The 23,517-nt window shown below is 42.4% G+C and overlaps 1 protein-coding gene across 8 annotated transcripts in view; it reads left to right on the top strand.

The window, feature by feature from the left end:
• Positions 1-23,517, top strand: part of LOC139581194 (transcription factor COE3-like) — a 91,895-nt gene that overhangs the window by 44,701 nt on the left and 23,677 nt on the right. For 5 of the 8 annotated variants that reach the window (XM_071410696.1, XM_071410698.1, XM_071410697.1 and 2 more), the window contains exons 7-10: positions 18,978-19,059; positions 19,191-19,308; positions 21,099-21,232; positions 21,901-22,027. In XM_071410696.1, the coding sequence (XP_071266797.1) occupies positions 18,978-19,059; positions 19,191-19,308; positions 21,099-21,232; positions 21,901-22,027 (461 nt within the window). The remainder of the gene's footprint in view (positions 1-18,977; positions 19,060-19,190; positions 19,309-21,098; positions 21,233-21,900; positions 22,028-23,517) is intronic. The other 3 variants (XM_071410699.1, XM_071410695.1, XM_071410693.1) reach the window with 1 other exon arrangement.

Raw genomic sequence — 23,517 nt, 5'->3', positions numbered from 1 at the left:
AACCACTTCACAAAAAGCTCCAATCAGGCAAATCGGATGAAGACATAAGCTTATTCCCAGGGACTTGGTGACCCTTTTGACCCCAGCTCTCAGCTTTGTGTTGTTTGTTATGTCTGGCTTAGTCCTTGTATTGTATGTAATCCATATAATACACACACACACACACATAGTCTTGTATAACTAACCATGTGGGGACACACATTTCAGTCCCATTCAAAATCCTATTTTGTATTTGTATGCCAAGGCAGCAGATACTCTTCATGGGGTCCAGCAAAATTAAGGCAGTTATACATAAAAAAAATATTTTTTACAATACATTCACAACAGATTTCACAACATATTAAGTGTGTGCCCTCAGGCCCTTACTCTACTACCACATATCTACAGCACAAAATCCATGTGTACATGTGTGTATAGTGCGTATGTTATCGTGTGTTTGTATGCACGTGTCTTTGCCTATGTTTGTGTTGCTTCACAGTTCCCGCTGTTCCATATTTGTATCTGTTTTTTTAATCTAATTTTACTATTTGCATGAGTTACTTGATGTGGAATAGAGTTCCATGTAGTCATGGCTCTATATAGTACTGTGTGCCTCCCATAGTCTGTTCTGGACTTGGGGACTGTGAAGAGACCTCTGGTGGCATGTCTTGTGGGGTATGCATGGGTGTCCGAGCTGTGCGCCAGTAGTTCAAACAGACAGCTTGGTGCATTCAACATGTCAATACCTTTCACAAATACAAGTAGTGATGAAGTAAATCTCTCCTCCACTTTGAGCCAGGAGAGATTGATATGCATATTATAGATTTTAGCTCACTGTGTACGTCGAAGGGCCAGCCGTGCTGCCTTGTTCTGAGTCGATTGCAATTTTCCTAAGTCCCTCTTTGTGGCACATGACCACGACTGAACAGTAGTCCAGGTGCAACAAAACTAGGGCCTGTAGGGCCTGCCTTGTTGATAGTGCTGTTAAGAATGCAGAGCAGCGCTTTATTATGGACAGACTTCTCCCCATCCTAGCTGCTGTTGTATCAATATGTTTTGATCATGACAGTTTACAATCCAGGGTTACTCCAAACAGTTTAGTCTCCCCAACTTGCTCAATTCCCACATTATTCATTATAAGATTTAGTTGAGGTTTAGGGTTTAGTGAATGCTTTTAGTTTTTGAAATATTAAGGACTAACTTAACTTATTCCTTGCCACCCATTCTGAAACTAACTGCAGCTCTTTTTTATGTGTTGCAGTAATTTCAGTCACTGTGGTAGCTGATGTGTATAGTGTTGAGTCATCTGCATACATAGCTTTACTCAAAGCCAGTGGCATGTCGTTAGTAAAGATTGAAAAAAGTAAGGGGCCTAGACAGCTGCCCTGGGGAATTCCTGACTCTACCTGGATTTTGTTGGAAAGGCTTCCATTAAAGAACACCCTCTGTGTTCTGTTAGACAGGTAACTCTTTATCCACAGTATAGCAGGGGGTGTAAAGCCATAACATATTTGTTTTTCCAGCAACAGACTATGATTGATAATGTCAAAAGCTGTACTGAAGTCTAACAAAACAGCCCCCACAATCATTTTGTCATCGATTTCTCTCAGCCAATCATCAGTCATTTGTGTAAGTACTGTGCTTGTTGAATGTCCTCCCCTATTAGCGTTCTGAAAGTCTGTTGTCAATTTGTTTATCGTAAAATAGCATTGTATCTAGTCAAACACAAAGTTTACAAAGGGTTGGTAACAGGCTAAATGGTTGGCTATTTGAGCTAGTAAAGGGGGCTTTACGATCCTTAGGTAGGGAAATACATTTTGCTTCCCTCCAGGCCTGAGGGCACACACTTTCTAGTAGGCTTAAATTGAAGATGTGGCAATATCGTACTCCATTATCCTCAGTAATTTTCCATCCAAGTAGTCAGACCCCGGTGGCTTGTCATTGTTGATAAACAACAACAAAAAATTCACCTCTTCCACACTTACTTTACGCTTGTCTTTCATAATTTGGTCAGATAAACTTGGATGTGTAGTGTCAGTGTTTGTTGCTGGCATATCATTCCTACATTTGCTCATCATGCCAATGAAAAAATCATTAAAGTAGTTGGAAACATCAGTAGGTTTTGTGATGAATGAACCATCTGATTCGATGAATGATGGAGCGGAGTTTGCCTTTTTGCCCAAAATGTCATTTAAGGTGCTCCAAAGCTTTTTACTATCATTCATTATGTCATTTATCTTTGTTTCATAGTGTAGTTTCTTCTTCTTTTTATTCAGTTTAGTCACATGATTTCTCAATTTGCAGTATGTTTGCCAATCGATTGTACAGCCAGACCTATTTGCCATTTCTTTTGCCTCATCCCTCTCAACCATACCATTTTTTAATTCCTCATCAATCCACAGGGATTTAACAGTTTTTACAGTAAATTTCTTAATGGGTGCATGCTTATTAGTAATTGGGATAAGCAATTTCAGAAATGTGTCAAGTGCAGCGTCTGGTTGCTCTTCATTGCACACCACGGACCAACAAATATTCTTTACATCAACAACATAGTAATCGCTACAAAATGTGTTGTATGACCTCTTATACACTATATTAGGCCCAGCCTTTGGAACTTTGGTTTTCCTAGATATGGCTACTATATTGTGATCACTACGTCCGATGGATTTGAATACTGCTTCCAAGCAGATTTCTGCAGAATTAGTTAATTTCATTCCTGTGTTGTTTGTAACTACCCTGGTAGGTTGATTAATAACCTGAACCAGGTTGCAGGCACTAGTTACAGTTTGAAGCTTTCTCTTGAGTGGCCAGCCTGATGAAAGCAAGTCAATATTTAAATCACCCAGAAAATAGGCACATGATTACTGAATACAATAGCTGTAGGATCAGCAGAGGCATTCAGGGCAGTAAGAGGGACATGAATTAGGTTACTTACATTTTGTCTACCAGCGCCCCTGGGTTAATGTACATTTGCTGAAGCATTATGACAACTCAGCGACACAATGGTAGAGATTAAATGAGCTGGGCTTGGGTCATTTTCCCTAACCCCTAACCCTAAACCTAACGCTAACCCGTACCATAACCCTAACCTTTAACCCAAAAACCTAACCCTTGCTCCTAACCCTAAAACTAACCCTAGCTCCTAACCCTAAACCTAATTCTAAACCTAACACTAATTCTAACCTTAACCCTAAACCCCCTAGAAATAGCATTTGACCTTGTGGGTACTAACAAAATGTCCCCAGTTGGTCAAATGTTTGTTTGTTTGTTTGTTTACTATTCTTGTGGGGACTTCTGGTCAAACACGTACACACACACACACACACGCACACACGCACACACGCACACACACACACACACACACACACACACACACACACACACACACACACACACACACACACACACACACACACACACACACACACACACACACACACACACACACACACACACACACACACACACACACACACACACCTCTTGACTCCCATTTGAATGGTTGGAGCGGAGGGATAATGTGAAATCCAGAGAGGGAGCACACCCAGCAGCTGATGCTGAGATAATGCTTTTGTCACTGAGGTATTTGGCCGTGATTGAGGGTATGTAGCTGTTTTTGTAAAAGAGCTGTGTACGGGTGACCCATGTGTCTTGAGCGTAGTGTGTGTGTGTGCATTGTGGTCTTGCGCACATATGTATTATCAGTGAACATGTGGTGCTATATGTTGATGTGTGTGCAAAGCATTTGTCATTTATGGGTATGTGTGCTGGAGTCTGGAGAAAGTATTCATGTCAGTGTGGGTACATTTACGAGTGTGTATGTGTGCCTGTACTGTGTGTGTTTTGTGTTTGCGCCTGCATGCCTGCGTGTGCCTGGGATGGATCCAGGCTGTGCACCTGCACTGCTCTCAGGGCCTCGTTTCCCTCTCCACTCTCCTGTGGCAGACAGCCATGCTGGAATATCTGCAGCTTTCCCAACAGCTCCGTATCAATTACTCCTCACTTGTCACCCACTTATGAATATTTATGATATTTGTAATAAAGTGCCTCTTCTAACTTGGTCTTTGTTTCTTGCTGCCCATTGATTGATGCCTGTTTGTGTTTGTATGTGTGTGTGTGTGTGTGTGTGTGTGTGTGTGTGTGTGTGTGTGTGTGTGTGTGTGTGTGTGTGTGTGTGTGTGTGTGTGTGTGTGTGTGTGTGTGTGTGTGTGTGTGTGTGTGTGTGTGTGTGTGTGTGTGCGTGTGTGCTCATAATTTTTTAGGGACATAACCCACGGCAAATAGCAAACAATTGTTTTTCAAAATCATCTTTTCCCTTCTTTTTCATCATTCATTTCCTTGAGTATATATTTGAAATATGAATAACAATTTCATACACAGGAAATATCTGTGCGATGCATATTTCAATGCTCCAGGAAGCAGTTACAGTAAGATACTGTGTGTCCACATCATCGCTCTGAAGAGAGACTTAATTCCTCTCTGGCACTTTGGCATCTGGATGCTATTAGCAGTGAATGATTTCATGAGTAATCCACTTACACTGACTGGAAATATGAAAAGATAAATGTTGACTTCAATCCTGCACTCTGGACAATAAAGGAGGTAATGTTCCTCGCTGATGAAAGCAGCCTATTGTTTTTTAAATGAAAATAAAAGTTAAACTTGGCATAAATTAAAATTCAATGGATTATTTGATGTTTCATTACTGTGGCGCTGAGGTCTCATTGGGTGGGATGGTTAGAGTATAGAGAGGATCTGTTTCCTTTTATGTTCGGACTCATCTGCAGTCCATTGTAGTAGCAACTCTATTCTCCCACACTGGGAGTGGAACTCTCCAGTGTAGGTCAGGGGCAGGTAGGATGGATTTCACTGATACGCCTAGCAGACAGGTCTTTTGGGGACCTCTTTTTTTTCACAGGCTAAAACAAAAGAGAAAACAAACAAAGCTTTAAAATAGAAATGTCTTCAACTGTCATGTTTTGTATGAATATATTTTACTTGTATTATTTATTTCCTGAGGTAAAAAGTTTCAAACTTTGTGCTAACAGGTCTTGCTTAACATTAATGCTCCGGCTAGTTCAATTGAATCTGGACCATAGTCACCAGACCCATTTCACTTAAGGACAGACTCAAAAACTCACATACCTGTTGACTCGGGTTTTGAGAGCAAAGTATCAAAACGATAATCACAACTTAACACCCATTTCTCCCTACTTATACAAGCAGCAGGAAACATCATGTGTCCATGAAGCTAAATCTGTTGGGTGAGACTGGGAAGAGGTATTGGGGAGTGTTTTTCAAGGCTGCAACTGCCCCACCTAAGCAGTGTCCAGGGCCAGGCCAAGGTAGAGGCAGATGGTGTGAGGGAGTACACCTTGTCCATGACCACGTCCCTCCCGAAGCAGCTGAGAGAAGTCCTGGGCCAAACAGATGGAGAATATCATTTGGCTATCGCTCTCTGTGATTTAAAAACCTACGTCTGGAAATGAGACAGCCCCAGTTGGAAGAGGAGCACAATACATTTTTTTTCCTTCTCTACCCAAGCCCTGCCGCTGTTTGTTCCAATTAGGTGTAGCTTGCTGCTATGTTGACGCCCGACTGAAATTTCCTCCCCCTTTTATTTGGGCTCCAGTCGTGTTTGATTAAACTTACCGTTTGAGACGTTCTAACGTGGTTGGGTACTCCACCGACTTCAAAGGCGGGACTAAATTACATTTACTTTGTAACGGTTGCATCATTATGCTGCTTCTATCAACATATCACTGGCTGTATATCTGCTTGTTACTCCCTCCTTCCTCCCTCCTTCTTTGTCTTATCTCCTCCTCAGCACACAAAGAGTACAAACAAACAGAACAACCAGGAGGTTGCCATGTTTTTCCCTAGTCAGGTGACGGGAGGAAGTCTCTCTGTTGTTGATGAGAGGTGTTCTCAGCGTGTTCTGTCTCCATTCACAAACAATTGAAGGGGCCGGCGCTGAAAGAGGTTAAAGTGGCATGTGCGATATTATAATGAAACGCTTGAGAGGCAACCCCCCAGGCCGTTTATTCAAATGGGGGAGTTATTTTTAATTTTGGTTCAATAAAGCAAGACGCTCACTCGTCTCTGCCTAGATACTTAATTAAATACTTGACGCCGTGTATTCGTTTTATGACGCCAGGCCTCGTTTGGAATAGTACTAGCCATAAAGAGAAACATTTGTCTGACAGACAAAGTGAGGGATAAATCACTCTTCCTCTGAAGAACGTTTTGAAATAATAAAAAAAAAACTGAAATGATATTACTTAGTAGGGTCCATTTCTCAGACCATTATAATTTGCATTCTTATTCTAAGAGACTTTTTGTTATTCGCTAGTTCTGTGGTTACATTACTCTCCTATACAGGAAGTTCATATACAATACATTTGTGTTCAGGCCTGCTTAATGACAGGACTTGCATTCAGTCCCTTCTTCCAGTTACAATCTGCATTATAGATACTCTTTCACAGTATTTCCCCGTGTATATCTCCTCCCTCTCCTCCAAGTAAGATGTCTCCCTGTAGACCGTTTCCATGGCTCTGGCTGTGCTTGGTGTCTGCCTCACATCCCCATATTTCTCACACTGTCTCCCAGTCTGCAGGGTCTAAACTGGTGGCATCTGCTAGTCCATCTCTCCCTCTGTTTACCAATATGCTCCCAGTCTGTCCATAGGGCCCTCGTTGACTGAAATATATGGCTTCATCTCAAGTATACAGTGAATCTCCCTCTCCCTGGGCCTTAGCATGCTACAGCAGTGGATTAGGCCTGATTGATTCTACCATGCACTGAATGTGCAGTATGCACTGGTAGTCTACTGTAAGTTTGCTCCTTTAAAATCAGAATAGAGAGCCTTTATTGGTGAATAACAGGCATCATTTGGTGAAAGATCTGTCTTTTCTGTATGAATTGTTAGAGTCATCAGGTGTATAGTGTTCAGGTCTTTGTTACTCCAGTGTGTGTGTGGGTGTGTGTGTGTGTGTGTGTGTGTTACCACTCTACCAGCACACCCCTCTGCTCCGTCTCTCTACCTCGACAGCCTGCCTGCTCTGGCGCTAGGCCCGAGGCCCACTCTGCATTAAAAAGCCTGCAGGCCCCGGTGTGAAAAATGGGGCCATTTGTGCTTGTTTGTAAGTCCTGTCAAGAAGCAGCACCTCTGGTCCGGCCGGTTAACAAATTGGATGTTTAATCTGGTGACATTCCTATCTGGGCCAAGGGCTAATGTAGGTGTCTAAGAATAACCTGGGCGGCAGGCGTGATAGATGGTAGCCTATTATGGGCTGTATTTAAATCTGAGAGGACAATTCCTCCGTCGCCGCCCCCAGACTGACAGCTTGATTTCAGTGCTGGGGGCCTGGATGGAGCTGTCAATCAACGTGTCAGGAAGGGATTTTCTTTTTTTCACCTTCCGCCTGTATTCGGCGGACAGGCTGTTGGACAGCCCGTCCTCTCTCTCGCCTAGATGGTGATTGTAGAGATGTGAGGGAGGAGAGGCTAGCTGGTAGCCACAGGTCTGTGGCTTTGACCAGCCGACATAGGGGAATGTGCTCGTGTTCGACTCTCTGATGCCTAGGAAATGGACAACTCCTACCTCCTAGGCACTTATAGATCTGGAAGGATTGGATAGGTATAAGCAGTATGGTGGAAGTTCCACCCAGCCTATCCTATAGCAAGGACCTATAGCCTGAAATAACCTTTAACCTCAGATGTTTCCAGACAGAAGTCTCATCTGTCTTGACACTCATGTCAAAGGAAAAATACAAAATTTTGCATCAGACTTGCTCAAAGAGACTCAATTGATGCTCCAACCGTCCTGTTTCAGGCTGTCACTGGACCTAGGCAAGTTGATGATTCAATGAATATTCAACACCACCTCTGTGAAAGATACAGAGCTGCTTCCTCATTCAGCTCCATACATCGCTGTTCAGGGCTTTACCTGTCGTTGTGGTGATTCTCCCCCTGCTGTGGAACGTATTGTGTGTGTGTGTGTGTGTGTGTGTGTGTGTGTGTGTGTGTGTGTGTGTGTGTGTGTGTGTGTGTGTGTGTGTGTGCATGCTTGTGTGTGTACCCTCCTCCTGCTGTGTGTGTGTGTGTGTGTGTGTGTGTGTGTGTGTGTGTGTGTGTGTGTGTGTGTGTGTGTGTGTGTGTGTGTGTGTGTGTGTGTGTGTGTGTGTGTGTGTGTGTGTGTGTGTGTGTGTGTGTGTGTGTGTCCACCTGCTGTTTCACTCCTGCTGAATCCCTCAGTGTGAGCTCTCAGCCTCCGCTTTTGATGCACTGCGTTTGTTGTGGTTCTATATCTGATGCTCCCCATACACAACCCGACCACATCTGTTCACCGTTCCCCGCTTTACCTCCAAAACACCTCAGAGATAACGACAACATGTCTCTTCTCCCGTTTCAAACTTTCCAAACAGTACTGAGGTTGAAAATTGTTCTATCTAATGTAATTACACTCATATGTGTTATCCAAAACTCGCCAAAATTGGAAAAGAAAAACATGAAATAATTGTTTGATATCAAGAATGTTGTTTCTGAACAAACCGTGATCTTTCTGATGCATGATTTGACGATATGTTTCTCGGCACAGGAAGCAAAGGACAGATTTTTGCAGCTTGCTACAATTTCTAATGCATGCCGGGGCCATGAGGTCACCGCGAGTCACAGTTTTATTTTCTCTCGTTAGAGCGTTATGTCGTGGAGTGATTTTGATTGGAAGGATAAATATGTTCTTTGCCATGGCAACAAGGCCAAAACACAGCTGAGGAAGGACCAGAGGAAACCTGAGTGTAGCGGAGAAGAGTGTGTGTGTGTGTGTGTGTGTGTGTGTGTGTGTGTGTGTGTGTGTGTGTGTGTGTGTGTGTGTGTGTGTGTGTGTGTGTGTGTGTGTGTGTGTGTGTGTGTGTGTGTGTGTGTGTGTGTGTGTGTGTGTGTGTGTGTGTGCGTGTTGTTTTGCCCTAAATGTGTGTGTGTGCGATGGGTGGGTTTAAGTACCAACAGACAGGAGGTTGTGGTGGAACACGTACTGGTTTACTTGGCCAAATAAACTCCATTCTCTCTGTGCTCCAAAGCAGTTTCTCACATCCACCCTCAGAATAGAGCCAGCCACACTTGCAGCATGAAATAATGATGGGATGTTCTGTTCATATCTGTGTTGAAGGAATTCTTGCATGTGTTTTCTCATATGATAGATCTCACATAAAAAATGGGATTTTGTTGAACACACTGTGACATTTGTCACGGTTTCCGCAAGCTGATAACGCTTTACTGACACAAAGCTCTCATTAACAACACCGCTTTATTTTAAAGGATCATCTTGACTTTAGCATAATAAATTAAATATAGATATATACTAGGCAGATATTATCTCTGATCGAATTATTTATCATCTCTCATACAGTAGCAGAGCTGTTGTATCCTTTAGTGGAAATGGCCAGCTGCCAATTTACCAGGTTTAGACAAAGTCATCTCAAAAATGTTCAGCAGTAATGGATTTTATGTCACATCATTTTTAATGTTGAATAATCGGTGTCTGATCAAAGATGAAAGGTGAGGTAAAATCCTGGTGCTGGTTTACATTGCGATCAATTTGATTTGGATATTTAAGGCCGTCTGTTTGCCTGATTGAGTCCTCTTCTTGCACTGTGTTGATTTCCAGGCAGAGAGACGGCCTTCTTTAATACGTCGGAAGTGAAACAAACCCTTATAAAATACATAATGTGTCCGCTCAATATTTTAGAAGTAGCAAATGAATTGTGCATGACACTCTTAGCAGAATAAACTGCTTTTGTGTCTCTGGCAAAGTTCGGGGACTAAGGGACCAGAGCCATAATGCGTTGTTAAGACAATAGACAATCGAGCGTGTGTGTGTGTTTATGTATGTTTCAGAGAGGGAGAGAGGGCGAGAGAGAGAGAGAGAGAGAGATCTGTTCCAGGGACTGTTTTAGTGCCTCATCAAATATTTAGTTTGATTGTACATGGTCCTGTAATTGCCATCTTGGCTACTAAATTATTGATGGCATGTAGCAGAACCGAGGAGGATCCTAGTCTTGGAGCGTTGTCAGAAGGGGACACACACACATATACACACACTGAGCCATATTGTTAACTCCATCCGTTTCATACACTAATTAGCTATACAGGAGCTTCCTCAGAATGTGTCACTAATTATTTGAAGAGGGCATTTGTTTTCAATACAGTAGAGTAAATATTAGATACTGTAATATGACTGTGTGGAATATGGTTCCTTCTGATGTTGGGGAAAATGTTCCTTGAATTTAGCAGAACAACAATAACTAGTAGATTAAATCAAATGACAACCGATTGTGAAACAATTAGCGACAATGCTAATGTCATTTCAGTGTCACTGGGCAGACTGTAGATCTCTGTGTCTAACCCAAGTGTTTGATTAGAACTTATCTCAGTTATACTGTGAAGCAATTCAGCAGTGTGTCATCTCTCAGTTGATTTCAGCCTTAGTTTTGAAATTGGAGAAGTCGACCTCAAAGAATCTGAGGCGCTATCTCATTGCCTCCTGGTGCTGCTCATCATAGAGTAAACAGCACCGCCTGGTTCTGTCTTTTCATAGGCATCAAACACGCAAAGCAAATGGTGGGTCAGAATTGGAAACGCGGCAGCTTTTAAAAATACCCCTGCTGAAATATTGATTTCTTATTTTTCTTGCCTAACGTAATAAATGAGAGACTCTGGGAATGGTGAAGGTGTGTGTGTGTGTGTGTGTGTGTGTGTGTGTGTGTGTGTGTGTGTGTGTGTGTGTGTGTGTGTGTGTGTGTGTGTGTGTGTGTGTGTGTGTGTGTGTGTGTGTGTGTGTGTGTGTGTGTGTGTGTGTGTGTGTGTGTGTGTGTGTGTTTGTGTCTGTGTGTATGGAGTCAGGAGGGCCTTGTAATTTGAGCCAGACATAATTGCTTCAGTATAGTGCTGTGGGTGTGGTCCCAGGATGACATCATCTAGAGTGGACCTCAGCTCACATCCGCTGTAATGAAAATGATGCTGAAGTCGGATGCTTATTCCCTGCTCAGCCTCATTCAGCTTTAGTGTACATCATATGTAGCTATTATCTCAAACTTTATTCCTTTGAAACAATAATGTTACACAACCGCTTTCATCAAGCGTTTCAATTTTTAGAGGGCCCGCATGGTGATTTCCTATGTCCTTGTTCTTTGTTTAATGTATTTCGCCCCTTCCTGGCCTATTGCCGCTTTGTGCAGCTTCTGTGCCAACGTTATTCGTAATGCTATTGTACTTGGGCTAACTGTATGCAGCGTACCAATCTCCTTTCCCTTATGTTCACAAGGCCTTATAGGCAGAAGGTCTTGAAAGATAAAACCGAGATGGAGTAGTACAGATGTAGGATCTTCATTTGATCACACTTTTGTAGCTGAGAATTTTCCTGCACTTGCAACTTGTGGTAAATTTGAGTTTTAAAAATGTTGGTACTTCCAAATTGTAGACTTTATTTGCCATAATAATTTTTTTATCAAAAATGCCCATTAATTACAATTCACGTAATAATTCATGTTTTATGCTGTAGCAAACTGGTTCAAATTATGATCCTACATCTGTAGACCATCCAGTCCTTACACCTATCAGCGATCACAAAGGAAAGGAGACAAGGACACAAAGAGACAAGGAAAGGACGCCTTGAGATGAATGTGGACTCAGCCTAAACTGAGGAAGGTTAGCACCAGCAGGACTATAGCAGCAGTAACTCCTGCCACAGCCACGGTTCCACATTAGAGGCTTGCAGGCCCACACACCCCCTTGTAATTGATTGTAGGGCAGCATAATGAGGTGACGGCTTACAACAGAGACACCGACTCTCTCATTATCTTTACCTACTTTTTAAGAGCAGAAGCGAGACGGCGGGAAAAACTGCCTGGAACTAATAACTAATAACAGAGCCCTGGCTGTAGATGGACATTCATTATTTATGATGTTTTAATAAGTTCTCGATAGGGAGGGAGGAAGGGGTTGAACGGAAAAGGAGAAGTTACTCCCTGGCTTTCCTCCCTTAGGGATGGATCGAAATTTACAGAATGGTTACTTGGAGGAAAATTGGGTAGGGTCATGCTTTTTCAATTTCAGTCAAGGGGAAGGTTTAGTATTGTTTAAATCTAGTCAAGGGGAATCTAGTCTTTGTCTACACCTATTCACCTATACCTGTTCACACCCTCTTAAGCCTTAGCCCCACCCATTTCAAAGGATTCACACGAGGCCATACTGTATGCTAAACAGAGTGACTAGTGTAGTAAACAACCAAAGATTTCAAGACTAAAAGTGGTAAAAGTAGTAGCCTACAATAAGAAAAAACTCCAGGTAAAAATACACTTTATCTAGTCCTTGGCCCATATTCTAATCTGACTTTGGTGCAGGTCATGTTGTTCTTTACATTACTGTCTGGTGAACACACACAATATCAAATCAAATCTATGTTTATTTGTCACATACAGAAGGTGTAAATGGTACAGTGAAATTTTTACTTGCGCGTTTGCATAGTAGCAATATCAAAAACAAAGTGTCCAGATACAAATATATTATCACTATTAGATGACTCTTACCCCGGCACACTTGTCTAAATTGATGTGTCATGTGAAAGAAATGCGGTGACCACCCCCCAGCCATATCTAGCTAAGTGGATGAGTCACTATTGTCTAGACATGTACACATGTTCATGAAATACAATAGATGGCCAGAATCACACCCTGCGAGTTTGATGGTTAATGTAATCATCTGGCAAAGTGGAGTCTTTTGTTTAGACATGTAGCTGGCATAATCCCAACTCGTACTACTACCAATACAAACATTGTCATAGCTGTATTATGAATCTGCAGGTAGAAGCTAGACTCTTACCCGTATCAATAGATGAACGCTTCATGGCAGACGGGAATCATTTAACTCCTACATCTTGTTTGGCCGGCATTGTGTCAAGTCACTCCGGTTCACACTGACCGTTGCGTATACAGAATGTACCCCATCACAACTTTTTCCAACAGAGCTTTGTTGATAGCGCCTGCTAAATTCAGGGCATCAATATTGTTGAGAAAAGTAGCAAAACTTTTATAGTTCTCGATGTCTAATGTTAGATATTTCAAAAAAGCTGCAGTAGAAAGGATTATCAACACATACTGAGCAGCTCATGTTATAGACAGAAGCATGCTACATGGCAGACCAATCCGAACTCATCTCCCGGCATGTCCAGCCCATTCATTATCTCAGCCAATCAAGGCTAGTGGGAAGGTTCCTGGCTTTTTCCATGGCTAAACCAACTAGGCTCGTAATTTAACAATTGTATTTGTACAGATAGCATACATGTTTGTTATTAAGGCACATGAAAGTTCGCATGTTCCAGAAGGCATATCTGCCCAAAAATACATTCTGATAAAAAAAAAAAAATACGTATATGTTCAAATGCCTCTCCTGTGAAGTAGTGATGTGCGACATACGCCTCGCTTCCTGAAATGAGTCACATATAAAGTGATCTATAACAACCTGGGAAAGACGTGACTCCGATACATATGGGGATATCATTGTTTTGTTTCTTTGACATTCAGAGGCTGACTTTGCTTGGGAAGTCATCTAAATGATCAAGCTATTCACTTTCTGTACAATAGAATATGTTTAAACCCAGACAGCTTTTAGGGAAACCCTTGTGACCTTTCGTTGGGTTCAGCCACAGAGGAAGAGTAGCCATCTGTTGAAGCATACATTTTTCTGCGTCGGTAGGCCTGCTGTCTGGGGTGAAAAAGTTAGCCTATCTTTTGAAAGTAAAATGCTCAGATTCCTAATGAAGTCTCAGATTTAACAAGACACACAGAAATATAATAAGATAACACATAGGCCTATCTCTCTGTCCATATTTAGCCTGTAATTTCGGTAATTAGTGTGGTATTAAAAAAGATTCTGATAATATGTAAAATGACGTAGAATTGCATGAAATGTTTAGAAAAGGCTATTTTTTTTTCTCAGACCTGTAAATACAATGATAGATTCATACAATGATTTTACTATAAAAGAGATCTTTACACCCCTACTCTTGTCCACGTGGTCTGCCAACCCACAACCTTCTGACCTGCAGCCCTGTGCCCTATCAAAATCCCTGCATTGCCATTTAATGCTTACAAGATAAAGAAAAGTTTCTAAAACTGCATATTATACGGCTCTGATCTGTTCAAAAAGTGAGGGTAAACGGTAGACCGGTTCTCTGCTATACACTTTGTTCTAATTATTATTTTGCGTATAAGGGAGGGTCTTCCAGCGTTCAGGGAGGGTTTACGTCAAATATATTTTGCTGAACGGAGGGCCATACATTTTCATTTCAGAGACATTTGATTTTCTCCATGTAACCCTTAGCATAAATAACGTTAATTCCCTTATTATTCTTATAAGTGTATATTTATCTGAGGTTTGAAATAACATCCAATCAGGTGTGTATGTGCATTGGATTGTCACAGATACAGTAAAGACTGAAACTGGAGAGATCAAGTCAATCAAATCAAATCAAATTTTATTTGTCACATGCGTGGAATATAAGTGTAGACTTTACCGCGAAATGCTTACTTACGAGCCCTTTCCCAACAATGCAGAGTTAAAAAGTAACAAAATATATATTTTTAAAGGAAACAGTAACACAATAAAATAACAATAACGAGGCTATATACAAGGACTACTGAGTTAATGTGCAGGGGTATGAGGTAGTTGAGGTAACATGTACAGTTGAAGTCGGATGTTTACATACACCTTAGCCAAATACATTCAAACTCAGTTTTTCACAATTCTTGACATTTAATCCAAGTAAAAATGCCCTGCCTTAGGTCAGTTAGGATCACCACTTTATTTTAAGAATGTGAAATGTCAGAATAATAGTAGAGAGAATGATTTATTTCAGCTTTTATTTCTTTCATCACATTCCCAGTGGGTCATAAGTTTAGATACACTCAATTAGTATTTGGTAGCATTGCCTTTAAATTGATTAACTTGGGTCAAATGTTTTGGGTAGGCTTCCACAAGCTTCCCACAATAAGTTGGGTGAATTTTGGCTCATTCCTCCTGACAGAGCTGGTGTAACTGAGTCAGGTTGGTAGGCCTCCTTGCTCGCACACGCTTTTTCAGTTCTGCCCACAAATGTTCTATGGGATTGAGGTCAGGGCTTTGTGATGGCCACTCCAATACCTTGACTTTGTTGTCCTTAAGCCATTTTTCCACAACTTTGGAAGTATGCTTGGGGTCATTGTCCATTTGGAAGACCCAATTGCGACCAAGCTTTAACTTCCTGACTGATGTCTTGAGATGTTGCTTCAATATATCCACATAATTTTCCTACCTCATGATGCCATCTATTTTGTGAAGTGCGCCAGCCCCTCCTGCAGCAAGCACCCCCACAACATGATGCTGCCACCCCCGTGCTTCACGGTTGGGATGGTGTTCTTCGGCTTGCAAGCGTCCTCTTTTTTTCCCCTCCAAACATAACGATGGTCATTATGGCCAAACAGTTCTATTTTTGTTTCATCAGACCAGAGGACATTTCTCCAAAAAGTATGATCTTTGTCCCCATGTGCAGTTGCAAACCGTAGTCTGGCTTTTTTTGTGGGGGTTTTAGAGCAGTGGCTTCTTCCTTGCTGAACGGCCTTTCAGGGTATGTTGATATAGGACTCGTTTTACTGTGGATATAGATACTTTTGTACCTGTTTCCTCCAGCATCTTCACAAGGTTCTTTGCTGTTGTTCTGGGATTGATTTGCACTTTTCGCACCAAAGTACGTTAATCTCTAGGAGACAGAACGTGTCTCCTTCCTGAGCGGTATGACGGCTGCGTGGTCCCATGGTGTTTGTACTTGCGTACTATTTGTACAGATGAACGTGGTACCTTCAGGCTTTTGGAAATTGCTCCCAAGGATGAACCAGACATGTGGAGGTTAAAAAGGGGGTCTTGGCTGATTTATTTTTATTTTTCCTATGATGTCAAGCAAAGAGGCACTGAGTTTGAAGGTAGGCCTTGAAATACATACACAGGTACACCTCCAATTGACTCAAATGATGTCAATTAGCCTATCAGAAGCTTCTAAAGCCATGACATCTTTTTCTGGTGAAAAAAATCAATAAGTGGGTCAATGAAAATAGTCCGGGTAGCCATTTGATTAACTGTTCAGCAGTCTTATGGCTTGGGGGTAGAAGCTGTTCGGGAGCCTTTTGGTCCCAAACTTGGCGCTCCGGTAGAGAAGGGTCTACTGGTTCAGGGAGAGGTTGAAAGTGTCTGTAAAGAGACACTTGCCAGCTGGTCAGCGCATGTTCTGAGTCCGTGTCCTGGTGATCCGTCTGGCCCTGCGGCCATGTGAATGTTAACCTGTTTAAAGGTCTTACTCACATCGGCTACGGAGAGCGTGTTCACACAGTCGTTCGGAACAGCTGGTGCTCTCATGCATGCTTCAGTGTTGCTTGCCTCAAAGCGAACATAGAAGGTATTCAGCTCGTTTGTTAGGCTCGCGTCACTGGACAGCTAGCGGCTGGGTTTCCCTTTGTAATCCATGATCGTTTGCAAGCCGTGCCACATCGACGAGCGTCAGAGCCAGTGTAGTAGCATTCAATTTTGGTTCTGTATTTACTCTTTGTTTGTTTGATGGTTCGTCAGAGGGCATAGCGGGATTTCTTATAAGCGTCCGGATTAGTGTCCCGCACCTTAAAAGCAGCAGCTCTAGCCTTTAGCTCAATGCGGATGTTGCCTGTCATCCATGGCTTCTGTTATACCATAGTATAACATACTATGGAATATTTTAACTTAAATATATGGTAAAGCATTGCAAAAAATGTTGATGGGCTCCAGTGCTGAGCGGTGCAGCTGCCAAAAGCCTGAGAGTCATTTTCTCCTACTAACTCTAGTCTCTCCTGATGTGATAATGATGTTTCACCATCATATGTCTCGTATAAAATTCTCTGCCAATTTGGAAGCTACAACAAAATAATCGCTGCAAGTTTCAAGCATGACACTGGTTTCAAAAGGCTTTTCAGTGCTCATACTCTTAAAATAGGCCAATGGGACAGGTGTATAGTCATTATATTTCTGATATAATGAAAACCCTTGTGGTTTATAAACAAGGGATTGAAATTGCTCCAAATGTACAGAAATCTATTTCATACATTCAATCTAAGTGAAGTTACCTGTTGAGTTTTCTGATGGGATTGGGTAACCTTTTCAAGTGACAAAATCATTGTGCAGCTGTGAAGTAATACAGTTTACAGCACAAGTTTGGCCTGAAAACTAACTCCTTTCTCTCGCTCCCATTTCTCAAAGTTGAGATCAACATTCACCCTCCGTCCTGTCATCTTCTACAAGCAGCTACTTCCCCCTTTGCTTCCGAGCTGCTATCGCAGAACCATTCCAAAGGGAACCAGGCTTTGATCTGGTGCCGCTTTTCCATGAAGAGACCTGGAATCTTACATTCCTTGTCAACTCCTGCCCAGTGGCAGATGGAGGATCCGGGGCCGCCGAGACAACATCACATGCTCCCCCCTCCACAGACCTCACCCTCATCACTCTATTCCTATTTTTGTGTTTTATTTTTTTGTGTGTTTTCTTGTCGTTTGGAAAGCTGTGGTGAATCTTAACTCTGAACTGGCTCTACCCAGGGCTTCTAGGAGGGTATGTCCCAGATTCTCTTTTTTTTTTTTGCAAGTTGGTGTGCTTGCTTGGCTGAGCTCTGCTCTGGTTCAACGCCATTGGAAAAACAGTGTAGCTGTAATATCAGCGTGGCTGGTTGGCTTACCAGGCCCTTGTCTCCAGCTGCGTTTTAATTCAATCCCTATTGATCTATATCTCTCCTCCCAAGGACTCTGATATCATATGAATTGGGCTTGGGGATGGGTTCCCCATGTTATTGTATTCCATTGCCATAAAGGGCATTAGTAGCCTACAGTGCACCCCAGATCCAGTTTCAGTCAATACCGGCTAAATAGAGTAGCAATTTCTTTCTTGTTCAATGTGTCATTACAAAATGGGCATATTTCTTTACGCAACAGGGCTCTTTTGAATTCACACTCCCTCTCTCTATGCTTATCACTGTACGGCCACTCGAGGCGGTTTAGATATATATTTTGATTGAGCAATGAGAAAATCGCCTCGCTCACCACTGTGTGTTTTAAATATATTGTTACTGTCTTGTTAGGGAGAAATCGATGCTCTCTTCAGATAGCAGCCATTTATATCTCTCTGAAAGGGCTGCTCTCCACTACAGGAGACTCCCAGCATCCTTTGCAATGAAAAAAATGGGTGGCTGCATTGGACGAGGTTATCCCTTGGTTAATGTGACATGGCTGTCTGTGACCTTGCCGGTTGTTAACTGCCCGGATTATTATTGTGATAATGTGGCAATTAAAAAGAAAGCGCTCCATCAAAATAGGGGGCTTATGGTCCAGAAGATGGATGTGCGGAGATTACATGGCAGCGGGAAATGCATTAAGACGGCAATCCATTTTTACTGTATGGCTGGGAATCTTAGCTCCGACGGCTGGGTTATTAAGGCCCATCCTCATTGATATCCATTCCCAATCAATACCCCTCTGTTGCCTTAAAAACAGTCAATTAACACGTGGGAGAAAGGATTGGACATAAAGAAAGTCAAATCAAAAGCCAACCCTAATGAGACACCATGAGTCTGGAGGGAGAAGGAGTGTCTTTTTGTGTTTATTTGGAAAAAAAATGATTGCTTTAAAAAAATTCTAATAATTCTAGATTTTATTCAAGTGTTTTGAAATGTTTACTGAGCGAGATGTCCTTAGTTTGATTTTGAACACGAATAGCAAATAAAAAGCATGGTTGCATTTGATTGTATTAACTATTTTTCTCCCAGCATGCATCATATTGAAAATTGCATCAACATTCAAATGTGATTAACTGTTTTCAGTGTTTGAATAAAACCTCTTTATGAAACAGAGTTCTAATGTAATATGTATGTTTTTTCTTTTCTTTTGTGTTTACAGATTCTTCCTGAAGTTCTTCCTCAAGTGCAATCAGAATTGTTTGAAAAATGCAGGGAACCCACGAGACATGAGAAGGTTTCAGGTAAGGCCATATTTATTGTTAAACCTGCCACTATAGTTCCACACAACATACATTTTCTCATTCTGCTCACAATGCAGGTACATGAATTGAAAACAACAGTATATCGTTAACGTTCTCTGTTTATCCCACAGGTGGTGGTCTCCACTACAGTGAACGTGGATGGCCATGTCCTTGCTGTCTCTGACAACATGTTTGTCCACAACAACTCCAAACATGGCAGGAGGGCCCGACGCCTGGACCCCTCTGAAGGTACAACTGCCTCACACTTACAGACAACATGGCACTTTCTCTAAAACCTCAATACATCTTGGTGTCTTTGGCCACCTGTGTGCCAGTGTCTAAAAACTTTGGCTGTGGTGAAAATAATGGTGCCCCATTTTATTTTGCCCCACTGAACAACTGACTTTTAATTACATCATCCTCTTTATTGGACTAAATGAAACCATATCCTTATGTCTGGAAAAGGATGATGACATCCTCTTTGAATTGGGAACCTTTTATTACCAAAGCCCTAAAAAAAACACCCCAGAATCACATTGTAAAATCTACCTCACCGCGTCGTTTGCGGTTATGACGTAACATGGTGCCATATTGTGAGAAAGAATAGTACTCTTGTTCTTACCGGCAATATTAAAACATTGTCCCCTACCTGCCTAGCGACCAGACGGCCTAGCACCTGGCTAGGCACAGTGAAACAGTTTAAACTTATCGCTTTGAACTAACTTCTTACAAGTTTCTGAGTTGAAAAATGACAAGAGCATTGGGATACTCTGGATAAACAGTACTTAGGCATTCATAGAAACACTGTGAGCGAGAGTCACATGGGTGGTCACCACTGACAGCACCAGAGCAGAGTAGTACAGTGCCATTGTGTGACTGAAGTCAGACTGAAGTCTGTCTCCCTATGCAGACTCGAGAAGGCTATCACTGAAGTCAAGGCCCCAGTGAGGGAGTCTCACCGTCTTTCATCTCAGACAGATTGGGATGTTTTCAGAGGCGATAAAGCCAACATCTGCTCCTGTCTTTGTTCCATCCCCCCTAAGCCCCCCCCCCCCCCCCCCCTCGATAAATGTACAAAGTTTCCAGTCTGTTTCACAACATTGTGTTTTATTCATTTGTGAGAGTCCCCAATTTGACTGTGTGTTTACGGCTGTGACAGAGGGAAATTAATAGCGATGACAGACCAAGGAAAAGCCTCTTCTCCAACAACACCCTAAAAAAAAACATGTTAAACGGTGTGAGAGACTCTGTCAAACAGTATCCCATTGGAGGAAGCACATTGCGTTCATTTATAATCTACTGGCTTCAATTGTCATTCAACCCTTAAAGGTCTGTTTCCCATGCCTCCTCTTTCGGGATCATCTTTACATTTGAGAAGGCTATACAGTTCCACCACTCCAGGGCACAGTTGGCATGACTACCTTTACACCATGGACCAGTAGGCCTATGATATTCAACTCATCCTAATATCAATTGGATTGGTATCGGTCTCTGACAGACATACGATCTGCTTGCAGACTGTGTGGCAAATGTATCCCACCTCCACCGCAAGCCACAGTCATTATTTTGATCACTTGCCTCTTTCCCCTTTTTGCAGTGCAGTGGCTGTTTTGGTCAGATATCCTGTAGACAGGACCGGTTAGTCAGCCTGTCTGTCTCCATTCTGTTGTGCCTACACACAGTCTGGTCAGGCAGGAGACACTGTAATATTTCTGTTGAGCTTATTGATCCTCCGCCATCAAAATAAATGTCATCATAACTCTGCATTTTTGATGACTGAACTAATTGACATCGTAGACGGCAGGACCGTATACAATTAGACATCTGTTTGGGGGGAAAACACACCAATTGTATGTCATTTGTTAATGCTACCCTTGCATTTTATTAGTCATATTGCAACCGGACAGTGACTTAACATTCCTCTGCGCATATAACACATTTTTGGCCCAAAAGTGTAACCACTCCTTTTGTCAAGTTGGGGGATTTAACGGTCCTGGTAAGTAGAAGTCATACCCGTTCCGCTGTCTGTGTTTCCGAAGCAGCTACGCCCTGCATCAAAGCCATCAGCCCGAGTGAGGGGTGGACGACCGGAGGAGCCACTGTCATCATCATCGGAGACAACTTCTTTGACGGACTGCAGGTGGTCTTCGGCACTATGCTGGTCTGGAGTGAGGTGGGTCCAGATACACACACACACACACACACACACACACACACACACACACACACACACACACACACACACACACACACACACACACACACACACACACACACACACACACACACACACACACACACACACACACACACACACACACACACACACACATACACACACACACACACACACACACACACACACACACACACAGAGCCTAGGTGAAGAAACTCAGAGAAAGACGCGGTGTATAAGGCAGGGCATACAATATTGAAATATGTTCAGAGTGCTTCAGAGACGACAGAGGCTGCCTCAGTGCTACACCTGGCTCACTCTGTTAGTCAGGCAGATGCCTCCATGCCACAGAGTCTCTATCTGGAAATCTTTACACATAGTTCAAGACAGTTCATCGGTGTGTATTCGGTTGGGTTTACCGTGCTTCATCGTTTGGCCATATGTACTGACTGAACTGGAAGTTGCTCCAGATATTATTGTCTTCTAAATTACTTTTAAAATGATCACATTTGAATTTGCTAGACAGAGTTGTGGATGATGCTGTAAATGCACCTTTGAGATCAAACTAAGACTAAGTACGTCTATTGTATAGTAAGAAATGACCATACCTCCCACAGTGCACTGCTCTTAGCGTTTAAACGAGTGTGCGTGTTGATGTGTTCCAGCTAATCACGCCGCACGCCATCCGGGTCCAGACGCCCCCTCGCCACATCCCAGGGGTCGTGGAGGTCACGCTCTCTTACAAATCCAAGCAGTTCTGCAAAGGGGCGCCAGGACGTTTTGTCTACACCGGTAAGATCACTGTTCCTTCCTTTTTATCTGTTTTACCCTCTCTCTATATCTCTCTGCTTCCTCCTCTCCTCCCCTTTAAAGCCCTTTGGTATCACTTCATCTGAAGGTCTGTTTTTATTAACATTAGTACATAGGTTAACCATTATATTGAGTTAAAAAAATGGGCATTGGGACTGTCACCACATCTTCCTATAGGGTTTATTGTTCTCCATGCTATATATTATCATACATATAGTGGTGGCTCCATTCCCCGTACTCCTATGTCCTTTCAAGGTGGTAAACATTTCCCTTGTGCAAGGGCATTGAGTCCTACCCTTCTTTTTGCTGGAGCTTTTCCCCAGGTTATCCTTCAAGCCTTTGTCTGATGTCCAGACTTTTATGCCGGGGCGTGACTGCCGCCAGAATGGAGTATCGCTCCCTTAAATCAATGCTTTACTATTCCCGATTATTCCATCGGAATATCCAGATGCCATTCAAAGTAGCAGAAAGGTCAGATGGATGGCTGTTTAGTGTGATAAGTAAATGTCACTGTGTTGCCGATGAAAGAGGGGACTGTGTTAAGGCTTTCTGTTAAGCACAGGTTTATCGCTGCAGCCTTCTCCCCTCTGTTCAAAGCACCGCTTAGTTCCCATGCAAGTGTGAGCGACGCAAATAGACAACTTCACAATGGGCCGTCCAACCCAGCTTACGGTTCCTTTTGCAATGCTAATATCTGATTCCATTTGACGATATGACTGACAACTGCTCGGTGTATTGCTTTTATGGACGTGTGTGGTGAATAGAGTCCTCCTGTTATCTCGTCCTGTCTATTAGGCCACGGGACGGGTTCTGTAGAGCACAAATGTGTTGTGGATCCCTGGAAGGAGTTGTAATACTTTATGTGGTCACCGAAGTACGGTGTGCGGTGAGCATTTTATGATTTGAAGTCGATAAAAATGGAAAACAAAAACTTTTTGACTTGATTGATAGCAAATCAACAAAGCTGTATTTCCCTAGTGGTGACTCCATTCCTAACACAGACAGGTGCCTGCATCATAATATTGTAAAAAAAAACACACAAAAAAGGCTCATTAGTCTCTAGTTCTTCTCTCCAGATTGAGACCCATATTGTGCACACATCAACATTTAATCTGATTTACACATACATATTTCAAGATTGTCTGTGTGCATTTCTGGAGCGTGTTTATTGTGCCAGGAGTGTCTTCTTCATGAATGCAAAATGAGGCAAGCTTTTAAATACTAAATAGGCAAGCTTGTGTATAATTGAACAGGAAAGAGAATGCATCCAGGCTCAATGATGTCATTTCCTCTGGGGAACTTCCAGATGCCCAAGTGAGCTCGTCTTTCAGTGCGTCCCCTCCCAAAAACATAGCCCTCTCCTATCAAACAGCGTTGAATAGCGTAGCAAATCAGTTGAGTTGTAGAGATGACATACCAAAGGTTTTAACTAATGTAACACATTATTTTGTTTGATATCATGCCAAAAAAGA

Source organism: Salvelinus alpinus, chromosome 7 (genome assembly GCF_045679555.1).
Source record: "Salvelinus alpinus chromosome 7, SLU_Salpinus.1, whole genome shotgun sequence".
In the NCBI taxonomy this organism is placed as follows: domain Eukaryota; kingdom Metazoa; phylum Chordata; class Actinopteri; order Salmoniformes; family Salmonidae; genus Salvelinus; species Salvelinus alpinus.
Note: the sequence above shows the minus strand (reverse complement) of the source record. Positions and strands in the feature narration are given on the sequence as shown.